Source organism: Passer domesticus, chromosome 18, assembly GCF_036417665.1.
Source record: "Passer domesticus isolate bPasDom1 chromosome 18, bPasDom1.hap1, whole genome shotgun sequence".
Taxonomy (NCBI): Eukaryota; Metazoa; Chordata; class Aves; order Passeriformes; family Passeridae; genus Passer; species Passer domesticus.
The window spans coordinates 7,833,344-7,853,032 of NC_087491.1; the positions used below are offsets into that span (position 1 = coordinate 7,833,344).

The 19,689-nt window shown below is 46.1% G+C and overlaps 1 protein-coding gene across 1 annotated transcript; it reads left to right on the forward strand.

The window, feature by feature from the left end:
• Positions 1 to 361: 361 nt before the first annotated feature.
• Positions 362 to 14,679, forward strand: DOLPP1 (dolichyldiphosphatase 1). The gene is made up of 8 exons (XM_064393663.1): positions 362 to 512; positions 8,503 to 8,603; positions 10,197 to 10,281; positions 10,531 to 10,630; positions 11,374 to 11,472; positions 12,686 to 12,814; positions 13,332 to 13,421; positions 13,887 to 14,679. Exons 1-8 carry the CDS (start codon positions 437 to 439, stop codon positions 13,921 to 13,923), a joined length of 717 nt encoding a protein of 238 aa, XP_064249733.1. The 5' UTR covers positions 362 to 436; the 3' UTR covers positions 13,924 to 14,679.
• Positions 14,680 to 19,689: the final 5,010 nt, after the last annotated feature.

The following is a 19,689-nucleotide window of genomic DNA, read 5'->3' on the forward strand; positions in this document are numbered from 1 at the left end:
TGTGAGGGGAGCCCAGGCCGTTCCCGCCGGGCTCTGAGGGGAGCGCAGCCCGGCCATTTTCCCGCCGAGCCCCCGCCTCAGCGCCCCGCGCCCGCGCCGCCGCTGATTGGCTGAGAACTGCCGCCAGCGCCAGCTGCTGATTGGCCCATCCGCACCGCACCTTTGGCCAATGACGAAACGCCGTGCAGCCCGCCTTTCCTCCGAATGGCTGTGCCGCTCCCTGCGCCCGCCCACTGCCGGGCAGCTGTGCCGCCAGCCGATTGGCTGAGGCGCTCCCCGGGCTGGATGTTTAATTGGGCGGTGCTGGGCTGCCCGGCGCCTCACCTGCCGCGCGCCGCCATTGGCCCGCCGCTCCCCGCGCCCCCGCCCATTGGCCGCACCGCCCCTCAAGAGCGTCCCGATTGGCCGTAGCGGCCCGGCCCGGTATCCGGGTAAGATGGCCGCAGTCGGGGAGTGCTCGCTGCCCGCGCCGTGGCGGCCGGTCTCCCTCACTCACGTCGAGTATCCTGCAGGTAACGCTCCGTTTCGCCGCCGCCGGGCCTCCCCACCGCGCCTCCGGGCGGGGCGGGCCCCTTCCCGCCGCCCCGCGGCGCCGCCGAGGGCCGCGCTGGCGGCTGCCAAATAGTGAGCCATTGAGCAGCGGCGCTGAGGCGGCAGGGCGCGCGTGCGCGTTGGGGGCGGCGAGGCGCTCTGCCAGATTGGGAGCCGCGGCGGGAGCGGCGCTGCGCATGCGCGGTGGGGGCTCCGGGCTGAGGGGCTGCGGTGGGGGGGTCGGGGAAGGGCACCGGGAATGGGCTCGGGAGGGGCGGCTCCGTCCCGGCGATCCCGGAGCCGCCCGGCCCTCCGCCGCCGCCCTGCCCGCTCCACACCGCCGCCCCTGCAGCCCTCCGGCCATGTGGGGTCCGCCTGGCTTCGAGGCGAGGGTCCCACCCACGGTCAGCGCGTCCCGCTGCCGCCCCAGCGGCGTGCTGGTGGCGGTGTCACCTCCCTGCTCCGAGCGCTTGGTGTGTCGCCGTGCCGGCGGGCGCTGGGAGCCCTGTGCCACCCCAGGGAGCGGGGATGTGCCAGGGTGGCCGTGTCCCCCGGGTGGGCTCGGCTGCCAGGGGGGTTTGGGGCTGTGCTGGAGTGGGAGTGGCAGCGTGTCCCTGTCCCTGCTGGACCTGGTGGTTTTCCTGCGGGCACTTGGGTCAGTCAGCGCTGAGGGGAATGCCCTGAGCACTCCGGGCACAGGGTGTTTTGTGGCTCAGCTCTTGGTGGGTTTGTGTCCTGGCAGCGTTGAGGTGCCTGAGTGCAGGATGGGCTGTTCCAGCTGGGACAGGTATGATCCACAAAGATGGAATGAATTCCTGATGTGCAAGAGCAAATGGGTCTGTGTTTAGCTGGCATATGTCTAAACTGTGTCCCATCAGTACCTGTGCCCTTTGGAGCTCCTGTGGGTGCTTGTTATGATCAGAGATAACAGAAAAATGAAGTGTCAGAGTTACAGTATTAACCATTTGCTCAACATCCAAATCTTGTCCAAACACTGTTCTCAGTATTTCCAGTTCTAGTGAGACCCCAGCTTGCCATGGAGTGCTGCTGTATGTCCTGTTTCACTAACTGAATTTTAGTTCCTGATGAAATCTCCTCTCAGCAGTGCAATTCCTAAAGCTTTTAAAGTGCTTAGGGATCTTCTGGGTTGAAAGTGCCCATTTAGCTAGGAGTCTTGAAATGTGACAACACTGAAAAAATATCTGGCACTGGCAATACATTATTTCTTGGCCCTCCCCCTTATGGCTGTTTCATGGTTTTCTCTGATGCTTTATGTGAAATACTGGCATTTCCTTTTCTGTCTTGCATTTTCCTCCACACTGTCAGCTCCTCTGCCATCCCCCTTCTCAAATATATTATTGTGTCAGTTTGGGAGAGATGGGAAATAATGTTGCCAGTAGTACCGATATATTCATCTTTGTATCTTATCTCCTTATCTGAACCTGGCAGTATACACAGAGCGTGCTGTGCTCCATTTGTTGGATTGGTTTGGGAAATGAAGGTGGTGGAAATCGCTGCACAAGGGTTATCTGTCACATCTTGAACAGTGTGACATAACCTGAATATCTTCTCTCTGCCTTGAGAGCTCTTAGACGGGCAAAGGGAGGAGATGATTGTGTGGAGGGGTAAATCACCACCCAGCTTAGGGTTGTGTTTGGAGGGGATGGGCACTGTGTTTATCTTGGATAAAACGTGTGTTTATGAAAGCCTATAAAGTGGAGACAAAGGACTAAAACAATAAAGCAGCTGGAGGTATAAAAGTTTGTTAATTTATTTTCATAGAATCATTTAAGTTGGAGAAGCCCCTGAGATCACCAAGTCCAGCTGTTCCTCCAGCAGTGCCAGGGCCACCACTAAACCCCATCCTCAAGTGCCACATTCACACAGCTCTCAAATCCCTGCAGGCACGGGGAGTCCACCACTGCCCTGGGCAGCTCTGCCAGGGCTGGGCAACCCTTTCTGTGAAGCAGCTTTTCCTAATACCCAAGTTAGACCTCCCTTGGTGCAATTTGTGGCTGTTTCCTCTTCTCCTGTCCCTGTTCCCTGGGAGCAGAGCCTGGTGCCTGTCCCCCAGCTGGCAGGGAGTTGTGCAGAGCCAGAAGGTCTCTCCAGGCTGAGCCTCCCCAGCTCCCTCAGCTGCTCCTGGTGCTCCAGATCCCTCCCAGCTCTGTTCCCTCCTCTGGACATGCTTCAGCCCCTCAGTGTCTTGTTGTGAGGGGCACAAAGCTGCCCTCGGTATCTGAGGTGGGGCCTTAGCAGTGTCCAGCACAGGGAGACTTGGTGTCATCAGTGAAGTGATCATCAATCTCCTTAGCTAGTTCATTAATAAATGTATGAAACAGAACCTGCCTCAGAACTGAGCCCAGCCCCAGCTGGGTTTAGCTCCATTTCCCACCAGTCTGGGCTGGACAGGTTTTTTACCTGGAAAACAGAGCACATCCAAGCTGTGGGTGTTCTCCAGGAGAACACTGTGGAAAGCAGTATTAAAGCTTTAGTAAGGCAAGGTGGACAACACTTTGGTATAAAAGAATGACTTGCAGTAAACCATAGGGCTGGAGCTTTTACCTGGATTTGGGGAAGTGCTCTTAACTTTATTTAGAAAGCTCTTTACGTTCAGCCTGGGCACATCTGAGCTCCAGGTCCATAAAGTGCCTAGATAATGTATATTTATAAAGGAGTGGTGTTGGCAGCAGGCTCAGCACAGTGGAGTTAATGCAGCCTTGTGCTGCTGAGAGGGTCGGAACGAGAAATGGATCCTGCTTTTACCAACATCAATTATTGAGCTGTCTTGGCATGTCATGCACTGCTCTGTGGCAAACAGCTTTGGCTCTTGGCTGATTCCAGGGCTGCTGAGCTGCTGTGGCAACCACCTCTGAAAATCTCACATCTTTAAAGATTTCCAGTGCAGAACCCCAGCTTTCATCTGCCATGGGTGATGGTCCTGCCCCCTGGGGCCGGGTAAAAACCTGTCACTGCTGATTCCTGCCTGGCAGAAGAAGCCTGGATTTGAGCTTCTGCTTCCAACTGTGAAGGGGAGAGGTGTCTCCAAAAAGGTGCTCCCTGTTCTGATCTAATGTTTCCTTATCAATAGTGATACATCAGACCCATCCTTAGTTGCTTGTGTGGCTGCACAGCTCCCCAGGGCTTTCTGTGATGTCCACTTTGAGCAAAATAAATGAGAAACAGCAAATGAATGCTGTGGTAATCAACTGCAGACTGGTCTGAGGAATGCAGTCTTGGAGACCTGACTGAAATACTACCCATAGGGAATGTTAGGATTAAACATAGGGAGAAGAAAATCAGCCATGGCAGTGCTGCCTGCGTGTGCTAAAGCATGCTGCTGCAGAGGACAGCCTGTAAAAATATCATCCTGCTGCTGCTTCCAGAATTTTTTGATCCTGGAGCATTTCATATTACCAGCTCTGCTTTGGTGAGACCAAGGAATGATCTGGCATAGTGTCAGGTTGCTGGCAGGTAGGCAGGAATGATCCTTCTTCCCTGTGTCCTTCCAGTAATGAGCTGGTGATTGCATCAGGGCTGTGAAGCCCTTGATGGATGTATAAAAGCTGTATCTCTAATTGTTCTTTGAATCCATTCCCGCTTTGGATCTCACGGTATCTTTGGCACTGAGCTTTGTAGTTTAATGTGGTTGTTGTTTCTTTTCTGTTAAGTCCACTGCTCAGTAATTTCATCAAACACTCTCTCATGTGCAGTGAGAGGCAGCAATTGTTTGCTGTCAATTTCTCCATATAATTCATGACTTTATAGAACTGTTGTATCATCTGTTTTCCTTTTGCAGCTGAAAATCTGATTTATTTGATGTTTTCTGAATGGCTGCTGTTGCATACTCATCTTTGTCCCCATTCTATTTGCCTTTTCTGTGTGTACTCTCCCTTTTTAGCTGGTGACACCACAATTGCATAATAAATTTTTGTAGTGCTGTAACAGTAACTTCTGTTGTGCTCTTAAAAATGTTCTTGCCTTTTTGACTACTGCAGAGCAGTGGATGTTACTCTGAAGGTATTGGCACACACTGAGTCTGAGGGGTTTTGTTTGATAACAACTGAACTAAATCCTGTCATGTCATGGGTATAATTAGGGTGTTTTTTCCCGTATGCATTGCTTTGCATGGGATGACTTTGTGCTGCAGACTTAAAACTCATCTTCAGGGACTTCCTGCCTGTAGGGTGAGTTTCACTGGAGAAACATTGAGTTCCTGGTTTGTTTGGGTTTTTTATTATTATTTGGAGAAAAGAAAGAAAACTTCCTCTCTTCAGTGCAGCTGGGATTCTTAGAGCTCTGGGACTTTCTCACACTGGACACATTCTTTAAGGAGAGAAACCTGGTGTGCCAAACCTTTTCTCTGCTGAATGACAGAATATTCCCATTTTCCCAGTTTCTCCAGGATGTTTCCTACAGCCAGGCAGAGTTGGAGAGGCGGGTGTGCAGTGCGTGAAGGGGTTCAAAGGTGCTGTGTCTGTGCTTTGGCTCAGCAGTTCTTGTTGCTGTTCAGGATCAGCACATGCAGCTCCTATAGGAATGTTTGTTCTGATAACCCTCCTGTGGTTCTGTGCAAGTCAGGGCTCATTCCAGAGCTGAACAGCATCTCCTGGAAGAAGCAGATCCCACTCTTGTTTGGCTCCTTTAATGCAGGGTTTATGTTTAATCTCCCTGTCTAATTCCTGCCTTTATGCCATCATTTGAAGCCTCCTGTAGATATTATTGCTGTCCCACAGCTCGTGTTATGGGGATATGCACAAGCAGAGGAAATGACTCTTTTATATCATGAATATTTAGTGACACTGCATGTTGTCTGTGCAACTTGCACATATGCACTTGGCCAAGAGCACACAACCAGTGTCAGTGCCACAAATAGATCCTTCAATAGGAAGTGGTGGTGGCAAAGCTCAGTCTTGTGGTAGGATGTGGTTGGGGGCTGTTGATTCACATTTTTACATCCTATACAGGTTGAGTAGATGTGGTGAAGAAGCTCAGCTATTTCCACCGACAGGATGCTGGGTAAAATGTTGAATTGGAGCAGAAGTAGATGCTGAATGAAGGCTGAAAAAAATAGCGTGTGTCTGAGCTATGTATAGTGCTGCACGTACTTATCTCTTGGCTGCCCAAAAATGGGGTAGTTGCATCCTTGATTTTTGCTTTTTGAGCTCCAAATAATGTCCAGGGAAGGCTGGACTTTTAAAAAGCAGAATTTAAAACTAAATGAAACCCAAGTAGATTATCTTTTTGCATTTTTGCAATGATTTTGTCTCTCTTCTTGCTGATCGGAGCAACTGCTTTAAAATTCCCAAGTTTAGCAAATTAAAGGAAAATTAATTTTTTATTAAAAAAGGCAGGGGTGCTGCTTGCTAGATCTGCCTGGACTTTAAACCGTGGCTGTCCTGCACGTCTCCTTTCCCTGGGAATAAGTCTCGGAGCGCACTGGAGCGTGAGAGGAGGCAGCAGTGGCAGAAGCAATCACGCTCCAAGGCCCCCCGAGCGCTGAGCAGCGCTGGCCTTTCTCTCAGAGCTCACTTTGCCTCCTCCTCTGGGGATTTCCAGTCCTTTCGAGCTGGGTTACTCGCTGAAGCTCTGCCCGGAGCTGCTGATCCAGTGGGGCTGTTTGTGATGGTTTTAGTCTCTTCCTGAGGTAGCTGCAGTGCTGCCTTCAGTGCCCAGCTGTTTATTTGCCTCCTCTGTAGAAGAAGTGGCTTCAGAATGTGACTGTGTTGGATTGCCATTAGCCACAGGAACATGAAGTACTAATAGTGATATCTGCTCTAAATGGGCTGCTGGAATATTTGAGGAGCTTTTGTGTTAAGATGGAGTGAAGGGCTTTGTGCCTGTAGGGAGTGATGGTGTCTGGTTCCCCTCTCAGGTGTGGTTCTTGTGCCTGTGAAGTCTGGGTGATTTGATTTATTGGGAATGTTATCATGTAACATAACAGAGGATTTTGAGTTCACCACTGCTAATCCTATTTAAATTAAAAGACTACTTGTTTAAGTACCTTTCCACCATCTGCACAAGAAATAGAACCCTCTGAGAAGATAAATAATCTGGTTTTATTTCTACTTGACAAAATTACAGCTTTTAATGGGGAAGTGTAAGCCTTTATGTACCATGGATTAACAGAATGAATGATCTGAAACACGGTGATCTCTTGATGAGGAGTTCTCTTTATTTGGTAATGCTGGAATTGAGACTTCTGGAAAGTATTCCTAAAGCTTTCAGGGTAGTTTAATTGTCTCTTGACAAGGTGGCTTCTCTCCTGAATTCCCTCATCATTGATGACAGAGCTTATTTTGTTGAGAGTTTGTGATTTATGCAAAACCATAAGGGGCTTGATTGTCTATTGCCAAGTAACTGGTACTGTCACTTACATCCCCTTTGTGTTACCATAACCCATTGCTTTGGGAGCATTTGGAATGCACCTGATGCGAGACAAACCTGCCATTTGGAGCAAGAAAAGTTTCAAATTCAGTGTCTTCCAGTGCTTTTCAGGTTAAAACCAAAGCAGAACCTCACTTCAGTGGAAACGCAGAGTGCTTGGGGGTTTTGTCCTCCAAATCTTCCTCCTTTCACCTGACTCCTGCTGGTAATCCTTGCTGATGATGTTGCTGGTTCCCAAATTTAACCCAGAGTTTGGAATTCCAGAGGCTCCCATGCACTATACCTGATGTAACCACAACTATGTGGCAAGAACATCAGCAGCATGAACTTTGTTGTAAAGGAGCAATCACTTGTTTTTTTTATCAGTTCCAGTACTCAGAGGCTGAGGTTAAAGTCCTTTTTGCCAAGTGCTGCTTTGAAATGTGGGTGTGTGGGCTGGGGAGCCTGGGTGCCTTGCAGTGCAATTGATCTAGGAATGAGTCCAATGCTCAGACTTGCAGAGGCATCCTGTTTCCTTTTGAGAGGGGGGAAGAAGGATCAATTTATGTGGGGGCTGAGCCTTTTGTGTTCAGTGATGGGATGGAGAAGATCTGGGCTGTGAGAACCAGTACTCCAAGTATCCATCTCTTCTGTTGCTCTCTGGGTTCATACAGCGAGTTTGTGACTTCTGTATTTAAAGATTCCCTGGCAGACAGTTCTGGCTCTTCTCATACAAATTGCTGATGTTGGAGCAAAATTGCTCTGATAATTTTTTGTGTCCTCAGAATTTGTGCTGACATCTTTTCTCCAAATTCTTCTGTATGCATCCCTTTTTGGGGAAGAGAGGCAAGAGAAACTTGGATCAAAACGCACAGCTGCTCCTTACTGTGGCTGCCCACTTCTGTGTCTGTTGCAGTTCAGAATAAAGGTTTTGAGGGACCTTCTGATCTCTGTGAGGTCCCATTGCTGCTCCCTGATTCTCCCTGGGGGATAACTAGATGTTAATTATTTGGGTTGGAGGCCCAAATCCCCCTCTGTGTGGCACAAGTGGGCAACTGGTTAAAACAGCAGAATCTCCTTTATTTCCCTGACATCTCCTATGTTTAGCTGTTTATTTCCTTCCCATTTTGCTAATGCTGGTGTTTGTGCAGACACCTGGTGAGACAGATTAGGAAGCTGATCCAGCTGAAAACTAACCCATTTTGGTGAGGGAGTGGGAAAGGATTTGTTTGGGGACTCTTTGCTGTCTCAGAGATGAAATAGGAATGAGGAGAAAGGAAAGATGCTGCCTCTTTTGCAGCAGCCTGTGCTCATGTTGGATTAAAGTGGCTCTGGGCCCACACCCATGGTTATTGTTGCAAAGTGGGTGGCAGTAATCTCTGCTGGATGATTCCAGGTTCCTTTCACCCTTGATTTTGAACCTGCAAGGAGGCACTGCTGTCCCCCTGCCTCAGCCCCTCTGTCGTTCTGGAGCACAGGGAATTGCTGCACTGCTGAGTTTGCCCCTCTGCTCTGTGGTGCAGGGCTCTCACTGACCCATGTTGTGGTAGCAGGCAGGTACCTGTGGAGTTCACACTGATTGGTTTCTCTTCTTTGTTTCCCCAGGTGATTTCTCTGGCCAGCTTTTAGCTTATTTGAGTCTTGGTCCAATATTCATTATTGTTGGCTTTGTAACACTCATCATATTCAAGAGAGAGCTTCACACGGTGAGTCCTTCTCTCCCTTCCCAGCCTCTCCTTATGACAAAAGTCTTTTCCTTTGTCACCTGGGGCTCCTGTATTCACACTTCTTTTTCTCTCTAAAAGGAGCAAGCTGAGGAAAGCCATCTTCCTGTCAGGGAGCAGCAGGAGACACTTAGCACCCGTAGCAGGTTAAAAGGCTGCTCAGCCTTTTCTGACTTCTCTGTTGTGCTGGTGTGTTTTGGACAGTATCTGTCCAGAGCCATCGAGGGAGATGTCTGAGGAAGTACAGAATGCTGTTGCAGAGTAGGAACACTCCCAAGATCCAGAAGGATCATAGCACTGGGCAGCATATTCAGGAAATAGTGCATCCCCCTGAGTTACACACACCTTCTTTGAACTACTGAGGCAGAAAAGGGGATAAAAATAAAACCTAAAGCTTTCCAAGGGAGTGGATCTGTCTTTAAGAGCTGTTTTTTTAAATGTGAGTTGAATACCAGGGGCAGAAAAGACTTGTTTCCGTCCAAATTCTTAAAATGCTTTTTATCTGCTCTGCCAGGTAGTTGGGAATCAGTGTCATGGATAAACCCCCTCTAGGACATATAAACCTCTTGTAGCATTTGTCCTCAGTAAACAGATAAAACAGGGGCCACTGAAAGGATTTTGACAGCACATTTCAAATGTGGGGCCACAGTGTCATGGGAACCAGTGGCCCAAGGGACCTGGGATAGGACTTTTAATTAAGGAAGGCAGCTGTACAGTTTTGACAACTCAAAGGTTTTGTGTTGGCCCAAAAGAGAAAAGAAGCCAGAGTAACTATTGCACAGATTGATAGGATTCTCCATACAGGGATTTGTTTGGTGTTGGTGAGGAGACAAGAGTTGAGGTTGTTTCTCAGTTCTTCGTGTGGGAAGTCACCACTGGGCAGGAGAGAGACACTGGCTGACTTGCAGCAGCCTGAGATGTGGCTCAGGATGTGGAGTGAAAAATTGCTTCATCATGTGGAATAGGTCTGAGTGCTAAGGAGGCAGTGTCATCACCAGCTGGGAATTTGATCACAGCAGCAGGCTAATTTAGGGGAGGTGTATGAGCTGTGAAGTTGAAGAGCAAAAATAAATGCTACCAGGTCTGGCTTAGCTCAGAATGTGAATTCATCTTAGACTGAAGACAGCAGCTTCAAGATGAAAATATTCATAGAGGGAAAAGCCAGAAAGCCTAAAAAGTCACCTTTGTTTTAAACTATTTACCCAAATAACAGTGTCTGCACTCCCCCTGTTGGTCACTGGGAAAAGCCAGTTCCCAAAAACCTGCCCTATTAGAAAGGTCACTTTCTGCACTCAGTGGTGCAAGGTGCTGGCAGAAGTGCTCTACTGTGCCATTTTTGTCTTTCTGTGTGTCAGCTGCTGAAAAGCTGCATGTACACAATATGTTGCCACATAGAAAGTGAGATGAAAATAAATGCTTTTCTTCTCAGGTATAGAATTTGGAAGCCATTGGTTTTAACTCTAGTAGTCAAAAAAGAAAATTAGAAGCATAATGTTTGGGGTTTTACCAACAGAGAGAGCCTGGTAAGTAGAAGGATGTCTTAGAGGGGATGACACAGCTGTCTTGCCTTCACAGATCTCTTTCTTGGGAGGGCTGGTGTTCAACGAGGCAGTGAACTGGTTAATAAAAAATGTAATCCGGGAGCCTCGGCCGTGTGAAGGTAGGGTATGGACCATGAGTGGGGTGGTGTCAGGGGAGTTGGGGTGGAATGCTGACTGGGGGGAGTTAGAGGGGTTTTCCCTCACGTTGGCTGTGGATGTTTGGGTGTAAAAAGGCTGACAGAGCCTCCTGAGCAGGGACGTGTCTTGTGAGCTTTGTGCATGCTCCAGCAGCACGGTCTGGCTTCACATCTGGAGTGTTCCAGCTGCTGACCATACCTTGACCATACTCTTTTTTCTTCTCTTCCCAGAAGCCCATTCAACAGTGACCACAAAATATGGGATGCCGTCCAGCCACTCCCAATTCATGTGGTTTTTCTCTGTCTATTCCTTTCTGTTCCTTTATTTAAGGTAAAAATTCCAGGTCAGGTTTTGGCTGTTAATATGTTGAAACACCTGAAATGGGTGGCTCCCTTGCTGGGTGCCACTTGAGTGGGATAATGGAATTAAATCTGAGGACCTGCACAATTTGTTGTGGCTCGGGTGGGATTGGAGCATGTCTCTCAGTCTGAATGTAGGGCTGGAGTTTCTTTCTCTAAGCTGTGATGGTGCCCCAGTGTGAGGGAGGAGATGGGGGACAGGGAGGAGAAATGAAGAGCTGCTTTCTCATTTTGTCTCAGTTTCAGTGGGGTTATCTACAGTCTTTTGGCTAATACCATCTGTCCACTTGCATGACTTTAGTTGACTTCCCTTACCAAGCACTGGGTTTACTTGTGCTTTAATGAAATTCTTGCTGGGGCACGGCTCTGTCTCGTGGCTCTGTGTGTGGAGGAAGACAAAACTCACAGTTCCTCCGGGCTCTGTAGGTGATGGAGGGACTCTTGTCTTGGCTCCCTGTTGCATGTGCCCAGCACATGCCTCTCACATCAGTGTGAGCATCCTGCCTTCCATCACTGCAATCCCTCTTCACAGTTGGAGAGAAACACGTGTGGCTTCTTGGCTGCTCTGTAACTGCTGCCAGTGGGACAGATTGCTGCTGGGATGGGGTTGAACTGCCCATGACCCCAGTGGAGCAAAGCTTTCCTGGGGTTTCAGAGGGAGGTCAGGACTGCTCAGCTCCCTGCCCTGTGCTAATGGCTCTCCATCTCTTTCAGGATGCACCAAACAAACAACGCGAGGTTTCTGGATTTGCTGTGGCGACACGTGCTGTCCATCTGCCTCGTCACAGTGGCTTTGCTAGTCTCATATAGTAGGTATGGAGCAGCTGTTTCTCTTCTGCTCTCATCCATCCTCGTGGCCTGTCCCAGCCAGCAGCCCTGGCATTCCTTATCCTGCCTTTCCCACCTAATTCTCCGCTGTGCCACACGAGTCAGAGCTTTGTAGAAGTGTTGCCATGAGACTCAATAAACAAAGGTTCTCCGTGTGTGGCGCTTCACAGAAGCATTTACAAAACCCCAAATCAGCTGAACTTGTGCCATGCTCCATCCAGCCTCACTGCCTCGCTCTCTTTCCAGCACTAAGTGTGGAGGCATTGCCCCATGCCTGGGCGCAGCAGCATCTGCAGCATGTGGAGGGCTACAGCTGATCAGTCCCACTGTTTTGCTTGAGCATTAGTTAATCAAAACATTTATAGCTGTTGGCTTGCAAGAATTAGTTGTATTGAGATGGATAAAGAAAATGGAACTGTGATCATGATTTTTTTCCTCTTTAGTAGATTAAACGTAAAGTGAGCTCCTGTAATTGGAAAAACAAACAAATTCAAGCTAGAAATAGGGTCACATTTTCCACAGGAAAGTAATTACCTGTTGGCACAGTTGACTGTACTCTACAGCTGATTACTTATTACTAATTATTTTAAAAGCCTGACAGGACAAATTTGTCAGCGGTATATGGTCTAATTAAAACAAAATTAGAGGAAATCAAGTGACCTATGTTAGACAGAAGGTCAGATAAGATGATCATAATGATATGTGAGCAAAAAAATGTTGAATGTAGCTTGTGCAGGCCAACAGTGCAGCTCTGAGTGGAGTCACAGTGAGCACATTGGTCATGTAGCCACTGTGCCTGTCACATTGGAGAGCACTAAAATCACAAAAAAAATTGCTGTCCATGTTCTTGAAAGCCTTTGGTGGCCTGGAGGAGACTTGTCCTGTTACTGCCTTTGGAAAAGTCTCTTGTGGGAACTAACAGTATTAGTTCTTCAGCTGATCTGAAGATGGGTGGAGGGTTTTTGAGTTAAGCTCAAACTAGAAGTCCTCCAAGCTGAAACTGCTGTAGCAGGAAAGAATTTTCCACGTTTTTGTGCCCCCACTATTTTTGCCAGCTTTTTACTGAAAAAAGACCTCCACTTCTAATGTCTGGGGGATAGCTTGCACCCATGTCTGTGGGTCCAGTGACACCTCAGCTCCTGAGTCTTGGCTCCTTTTGTTTTAAAGCCTGTCTGGTGACTCTTCTCTTCCACTGCAGGGTTTATTTGCTTTACCACACCTGGAGCCAAGTCCTATATGGAGGTGTGGCAGGAAGCATCATGGCCATAGCCTGGTTTGCCTTCACACAGGAGATCCTAACTCCCCTCTTCCCGAGGATAGCTGCGTGGTAAGTCTCTTTATTCTGTGGAGGTTTGTTATGGATGTTAGAGATGAGAATCCCTGGGCTCTGTCCCAGTTTTGCATACTGGCTGTTGTGTAACCTACTTTGTTCCTCCATGTTTTCTTGTGCATGCATATATAAAAAAGATCATGTGTTCTTGATAAGGGTGGGGAAGAGGGAATTCAATGAATTGCTACATTTTGTAAAGCCCTGCTAAAGCTGTGAGGTGTGGCAAGCCTGCTGGAGGAGCTTTGCAAGATGAACAGCAGACCTTTCTTAATGAATGTCTAATGACCTAGTCAAATTGCAGAGCTATTTACATGTAATATAGTCTGGAAATATTGCATAAGGAAAGAAAAAATGTTTTTTTAAAATTGAACAAAGAATTTTTTTGACAACCTGAAGTGATAGAATAGTACTGTTAAGTAGAGCAGGTTTTGGTTTTTTTTATTTTTTTTAAATCAAAATTCCGGTGAAGAAAGTCTAATTATTTCCCCCTTTCCACCACATTGTCCTTTTCCAGGCCAATTTCAGAGTTCTTTTTAATCCGAGATACCAGCCTCATTCCTAACATCCTGTGGTTTGAATACACAGTCACGAGAGCAGAAGCAAGGTAAGTTCTGTTGGGAATGGAGGAGCTGTTGCTGCTCTGGCCTTTCAGATGCAGTTATTAATTAATTCTCTGATATGTAGCTGATAATTTTTGGCTGCTGTGGGTAGAATAGCTCGAAGTAAGGAAATACCGAGTTGGGGGTTAATGACTGCATCTGAAAGGTGAGTCTGGAGAGGGTGTGATTCAAGAATTTAATCTCATTTAAGCAGCATTTCAGCTCCCTGGCTTATGGTTTTTGCAAGCAAGTGTTTATAACCTTGCATCCACACGTGAGCTTGTGTACACTGGAGATGTGGTGGGTGTTCTGGGAGAGGGAAGGAACGATCAGCTTGGGCATGGCAGGGGCACTGCAGTTTTGTGTGGAGCTAAGCAGAGGCATCCTTCAATCCTCCTGCATTTCCCTGTGGTTCGTTGCAGCCCCTGGGCTGGGGCCCCTGTGTCACCCGTGCCCGTGTTGCCTTGCAGGAACAGACAGCGCAAGCTGGGTACGAAGCTGCAGTGACCGGCACGTGGGGACCGGGGCGCGCTCCAACGGAGACAGACAAGAGCAGAGACTGGGAGCAGCAAGGAGCCTTTTAACAGACGGACCAAAGGAACAGGCAGGGACCATACCCAAAACCTGAAAGCCTTTGCTCTGCTTTAGCAGCTAAGCTGGATGCTCCCTGATGCATGTGGGACCGTGCAGGAGTAGAAACTCATTTTGAACACAGATGCACATGGTTGGATGTACCATCGTGTCTACGTCAGGGGAGGGGGGAGAAAATGCCTGGTGTCGTGTTCGGGGGAGGGAAAACCAAAAATGAATCCTTTCTGTGACTTTTTTTTTTCAGCATGAAATATACACACTATTTATTTATTTTTTTAAATGGAACTATTGTTTATGGGGTGGGTGAGGCGTTGATTGTGTGTTTTGCTTTTTTTAAAAAAAATTTTTTTTGGAAGAAGATGACAAAACTATAATATCAAGTTGATCATGTTTAATTAGGGCTTCTCATTCTTAACATGGTTCTTAAGAGGGAGGGGATCTAGGAGGGGTGACCTAGACAGAAGGGAGAGGAAGACCTTCCTTTCTGCAGTCAGTTTGAGAGATCAAAATCAATTCCAACTGTACTTTGTACAGACAAAAAGACAGACTGTAAAGATCTGATTTTTAACACTAGTGACAGTTCTGCAGGGAATCCTGCATGGATACCAGTTAAGGGGAGTGTGTGTGTAAAACAAAGGAAAAACACAAATATACTGACTCTTATTTTTTTCACTGCTGCTCCTGTTGTGTAATTAGCAAGAGTGTCCTTTTCAGAATCTCTTCTAGGTGGCAGGATTATCATACATATCTCACATTTATTCCATCTCTTCCTTTACACTTTTATTATCTCAGGGGTGCTGTGCTCTGTACAGCTTTTGTTGTACTGAGTGAGTGCTGAGGGCACTGGGAAGCCCGTTGGTTATAAGCAGTGCTGTGCTCCCGTGAGTCAGCCCAAAGCCTTACAAAATTCAGTTGCTGGTCTCTGTCTTAAGCACTGGATTTTTTTTCTGTTAGAACTTAAGGGAGGGATTTTTAAGAATGAACATAGTGACAACCACAAACGAACAAGGCAAATGACTAACAACTAGCTCAGCTGCTCTCTGAATTATTCCTTGAAGAGCCCTGTTAGACTCCATCCATGAACTCCAAGTAGAGAATTGTCCTAGCAGAGGCTCCTGCCAGTTATCACAGTAGCTTGGTCGGGGTTCTGCAGCTGTAACCTTGAATGCTGAACTCCTGCAAGCAAGTTTTGCTTTCCATCCTTCTTCCATTGCGGTTCTCCGGTGGCTCTGGATGCTGTGTCTCTGTGGGAGTGTGCCTGCCATCTCTGTGTGCTGGTGATGCCTACGACCTCTGTGAGCCATGAACTGACCTGGCAAGGGCTATCCTCCAAGTGCTTCAGGGCTGTGCATGGACACTTTCTGTATTTCTAGTATATAATGCAGCAGTTCAAGTGTAACTACAGAGAAGTATTTATTCAAAGCACAATTGACTTGAACTTTCACAGATAAAGGACAGCTTCTGAACTGGCTCAAAGGTCATCGGTGTGCCTTCGATGCAGTCATGAGCAGAGGTAAAATGACTGTCACATCTGAGTCTTGCTGCTTGTTTTACTATCTCCACTTTAATCAGACTCCTGCATTATAAAGCTGCTTGAAGTGAGATTTTTTTTTTCTGTTCATGCTGTTTTGTTTTGTTTTTTTTTTTTTTTTTTAAGTTTTCATCTGTGCCTGTTGCTATAGGAGTTTGTGTGTTTGTGTGGAATGGGAGCTGCTGTTGGACACCCAGAGTGTAAACTGTAGAAAGTAATCCTGATTCAGGAGATCAGGAATGAAGGCTGTTTAAATTTCTGTGTTTGAATAGCTACGGGTAGTAAATGAACTGTTTTCAGTTGGTACAGCAAGTTTATATATACATTTTTAAAAAACTGTTTAGCACTTGCATAACACAAACAATCCTGTAACATCTGAAGGACCCCAGCACTGGATCTGCTTTGAAGGTGCATCATAATCAAGAGGCATCTTGCAGCTTTCACAAGGACATTTGGTCTGCCTTAGACCAGCTCTGTTGGATGAGACAGGACATCAGACAGGTCCCGTGACATGGTGGTACCACATGTTTCAGTCTGAAAACTGGTACTTGATGTCTTGCAAAACAATTCATTTCCTCTTTATATCTCTTGTAAGTGCACTGACAAAGCCAGAACAGAGATCACAGCTCTCTTCCAAGGTTGCTGAAGGAGTGGATTGTTTCAGGTGTGGCTTAGCACTTCCCCAGCCTCTCCAGCTGTTATGACAGACTGCTGGAAAAAAATAAATACATGGAAACACCTACTGAGCATAGGGAAGAGGGTTCATCTCCTCATGGAGAGCAGTGCAGTGTAAAAAGCTGTTCTACTTCATGTTGCCTTCAAACCCAAGCTTCCTACAGTAATTCTTAGGGAGAGGAAGAAGAGTTCTTGTAAGACACTGTAATAAACTCTCCTCTGTTCTCTCTGAGTTGTTTGTAATCTGCATCTTCTGCCTACTTTTGCTGTACTTTTTCAGAAATCTTTGCAATACTTGATATACAGTAGAAATTTCTTAGTGATTCCATGGATTTTCTTAACTAAATGGTGCTGTGCAGGAAAAAGATTTGAGCTCTGCCTTATTATCCTACACTTGTATGAAATCTCCTGCCACTAGTTTTCTGAAATGGAATGTTTTCTTTGGAATATGTGGCTTTGCAAGCAGATGATTTCTCTTCCTCCCCTGTACTCAAGGGGGCTGGATGGAGATGTGACAATAAAAGGAAGGTGACAGAATGCTGTGGTTCACTGTTCTTGCTATCCCCACACAAACATTGTCCCATGAAGAGCAGTTATGTAACTTCTGCAGTGTTTAAGGAGATTTAAGCCTTTTTGTAGCATTTATCTGTTTATTGTGTCCCAGTTTATTCAACAAACATTTCCAAACTTTGCATGACATGGATCCCACTACCCAACAGTATTTAACACAGCTAACCAGCAAAACATGCAACACTATCAGGCTGTGTCAAAAATTGCACTCATACCCCAAGAGTTATCTGAATATTTTCAGTCTATGAATTTCTGAAATAATTTGTTCCAAATCAGTCATTTTTCTGGAGCTTTAGTTCCTTCTACTTAATGTGCCTTTAAGACAATGGGCATCTCTTGATAAAACAATCAGAAACAGGGAGAACAGTATTCAGTGAGTCAACAGTGAAAAAATCTTGAAGATACAAACCAGAAGGACATCACATTTTAGAACTTGTGCCATAAGAAAAGACTTTTTAAAGGAAAAACCTTGTAATGATTTTAGTGTCCTTTCAAGCACTTTAAAAATCAACCTCATTCATCTGAATTTCAGCTCTGTGTTTTAAGGATGCATTAGGTGGTTTATGAATCTTGTATCTCTTTCAGTCTTCTCCCTGCAGCTGTACTCTGCTGAAGCTAGTGGGATGTCCAGATTTAGATCCAGAATAGATCAATCCAATCTTCAGAGATACAGTCTTCAGCAGCACATGCTTATGCTTAGTCTTTATAGGCACTTTGCTTTGAGAGCCTTCCCCTTTGAGACAGAAGTGGAAAAGGGCCAGTTTCAAATACTTCAGTGGCACTACTTGTGCTTGAAGGCATTGCAGACATGGAAAAAGAATTCATCCCCTGGCAACAGAGGCTGATTCAGTATGGGGGGAGGATTACTTTGGCAAAGGGAATATTTTTTTCCATGTAAAGGCTCCATAAATCCAGATGTTATTCCAGTAAGGTTTGTTCTTGTCTGTCGTATTTACACAATCACTTAGAGTTTGATAATACTGAGTATCCTCTTGCAGTTTTCAGTCTGATTGATACAGAGGAGTCACCAGGGCAGGGATTTCTGCTTGCAGGTCTGTAGTGCTCCTATTCATGTTTTTAGGCTGTCTCACTCCATTCAGGATTCTTCTAAAAGATCAACTAAATCCATGTAGATGATGTGAAAGTGGCATTTCAATCAAGTTCAATACAATCACTGGCTGTGCAGGTGAGTTTCAATTAAATTTTCCTCTTTTAAGGTATGTTATTAGGTATAAGATAGACACTTTGAAATAACATCCTTTCAGGAAAAAAATGCCAAAGCATTGGCATATATATTTTGAGAAGCAAATTAGAACTGTTTTTTCTTCTTTTACTTTAAAAAGCTTTAGTGCAAATTTGTTCACATATGTTCATCAAGGCACTTTGATCATGTCCCTTGCAATTATTTCCCTGTTAACAAAACAGGCCATCACACTCCTAATGCTTCTTGTTTATGATGACATCCCAGCAGACACATCTTGAAGGGTGTGCAATTTAAATACAGAATTCCTACTGCAGAAAGAGCACTAGATTCCTTTATTACCATATGGTTTTACTAAATAAAAGTGTAGTCAGGAGCTTGGGTTCTGACAGATTGCTTGGAAGCAGTTCCTATGCTACCATTGTATGTTAATGTTTATATATAATCTTTCACTATCTCAAGTTTGTCAACTGAACATAAAAACAGTATCATATGAGATCATTCTCTCACAGAATAAAGCTGGCACAAATTGGAGAAATATTTCAGTAAGAAATAACTCCCCAGAGTGGCAGAAAAGGTGCTGTGCAGGAACAGTGGCTGTCACAGTGCAGAAAAAACCTACAGGGTGTATGTGTACCCTGCTTTCTTCCTGTTTTTCAAGATTTTCTGCCTTGTTACAGCAGAGTGAAAGAAGGGTTTCTGCAGCTTTTTTTCCTTTGTCCTTTAACGGATTTCAGCTCTGTGGAAGGAATGGAAGTATGTTCTGGAGTTCCCATCAGAAACATCCTTGTTTGTCCACAGCTCAGGCATAACATTGTGCACAAAAATGCTGTTTCTGAAAGCAAGGTGTAAAACCACATTGGGTTAATGTGTGTGTCCTGAGGACAGCAGGCATGTGGCTTGTTAATAGAGTCAGCATCTTTTTCTTTTCCTCAGCTCCAAAGAAAGGGACAATGGAGCAAGTGTCCTGCTAATTGGCTAGGAAATTCCTTCTCATCTCTGCAGATGTGAAGGTACCTGAAACCAAAGCTGGTAAAACTTACATGAGGAGAGTTTTGTAGAAGCCTTATGGGGAAAAACCTTAAGGCTGAGCTGGATGATCAATGGTAGGACCATGGCAGGAAGCTGAACAAAAAGCAAGAACAACAAAAATAACCTGAAACAGTAAAAATCACCTTAGTTTGTATCAAGTAATGTCCTGTTGTTAAGAAGGTCAGTGTAAGATGAAGGAGATCCAGTGTCCTGAACAAGGGGAAGAGAACATTCCTGCAAAACCTGTACTGGTTGGAGTGCCTGGGATAAGTAGTGCAGTGTACTCTAACGAGACTGGATCTGCTCTGGCTTAACTTCCTTCTCCCCTTGCTGAAGCTGATGATGAGGCTTTGCTGGAGCAGTAGAAAAATCTTCAGTCAAGACTGGAAGATCCTCTTCAGAAGATGAAACCAGGAAAAAGACTTGGTCTTGCAGTAGTTCTGTCATACAATAAACATTCCCTGCTTCTCATGCACAAGAACTACCTTCCTCACCAAATGGATTTAGACACTGGCAAGGACTGTGCTTTCTGTATTCCCTTACAGTAGTTTTCATAAAAATTATATTTGTGTCCTCTTTGAGGACAGGAAGGTGCACTTTGCATTGATGGGAGAGGCCCTCTCAGTTCTACTTTGCTTTGAGGCAGTGTTTCCTCTCATATGGAGTCTGATGT

What these genes read in the sequence shown, in the direction of transcription:
- DOLPP1 (XM_064393663.1), top strand. Translation starts at nt 437, where the DNA reads ATGGCCGCAGTCGGGGAGTGCTCGCTGCCCGCGCCGTGGCGGCCGGTC. An exon ending in TTTCTGTTCCTTTATTTAAG is followed by an intron (nt 10,631 to 11,373) that starts GTAAAAATTCCA and finishes CATCTCTTTCAG; the next exon opens with GATGCACCAAACAAACAACG. An exon ending in TTGCTAGTCTCATATAGTAG is followed by an intron (nt 11,473 to 12,685) that starts GTATGGAGCAGC and finishes CTTCCACTGCAG; the next exon opens with GGTTTATTTGCTTTACCACA.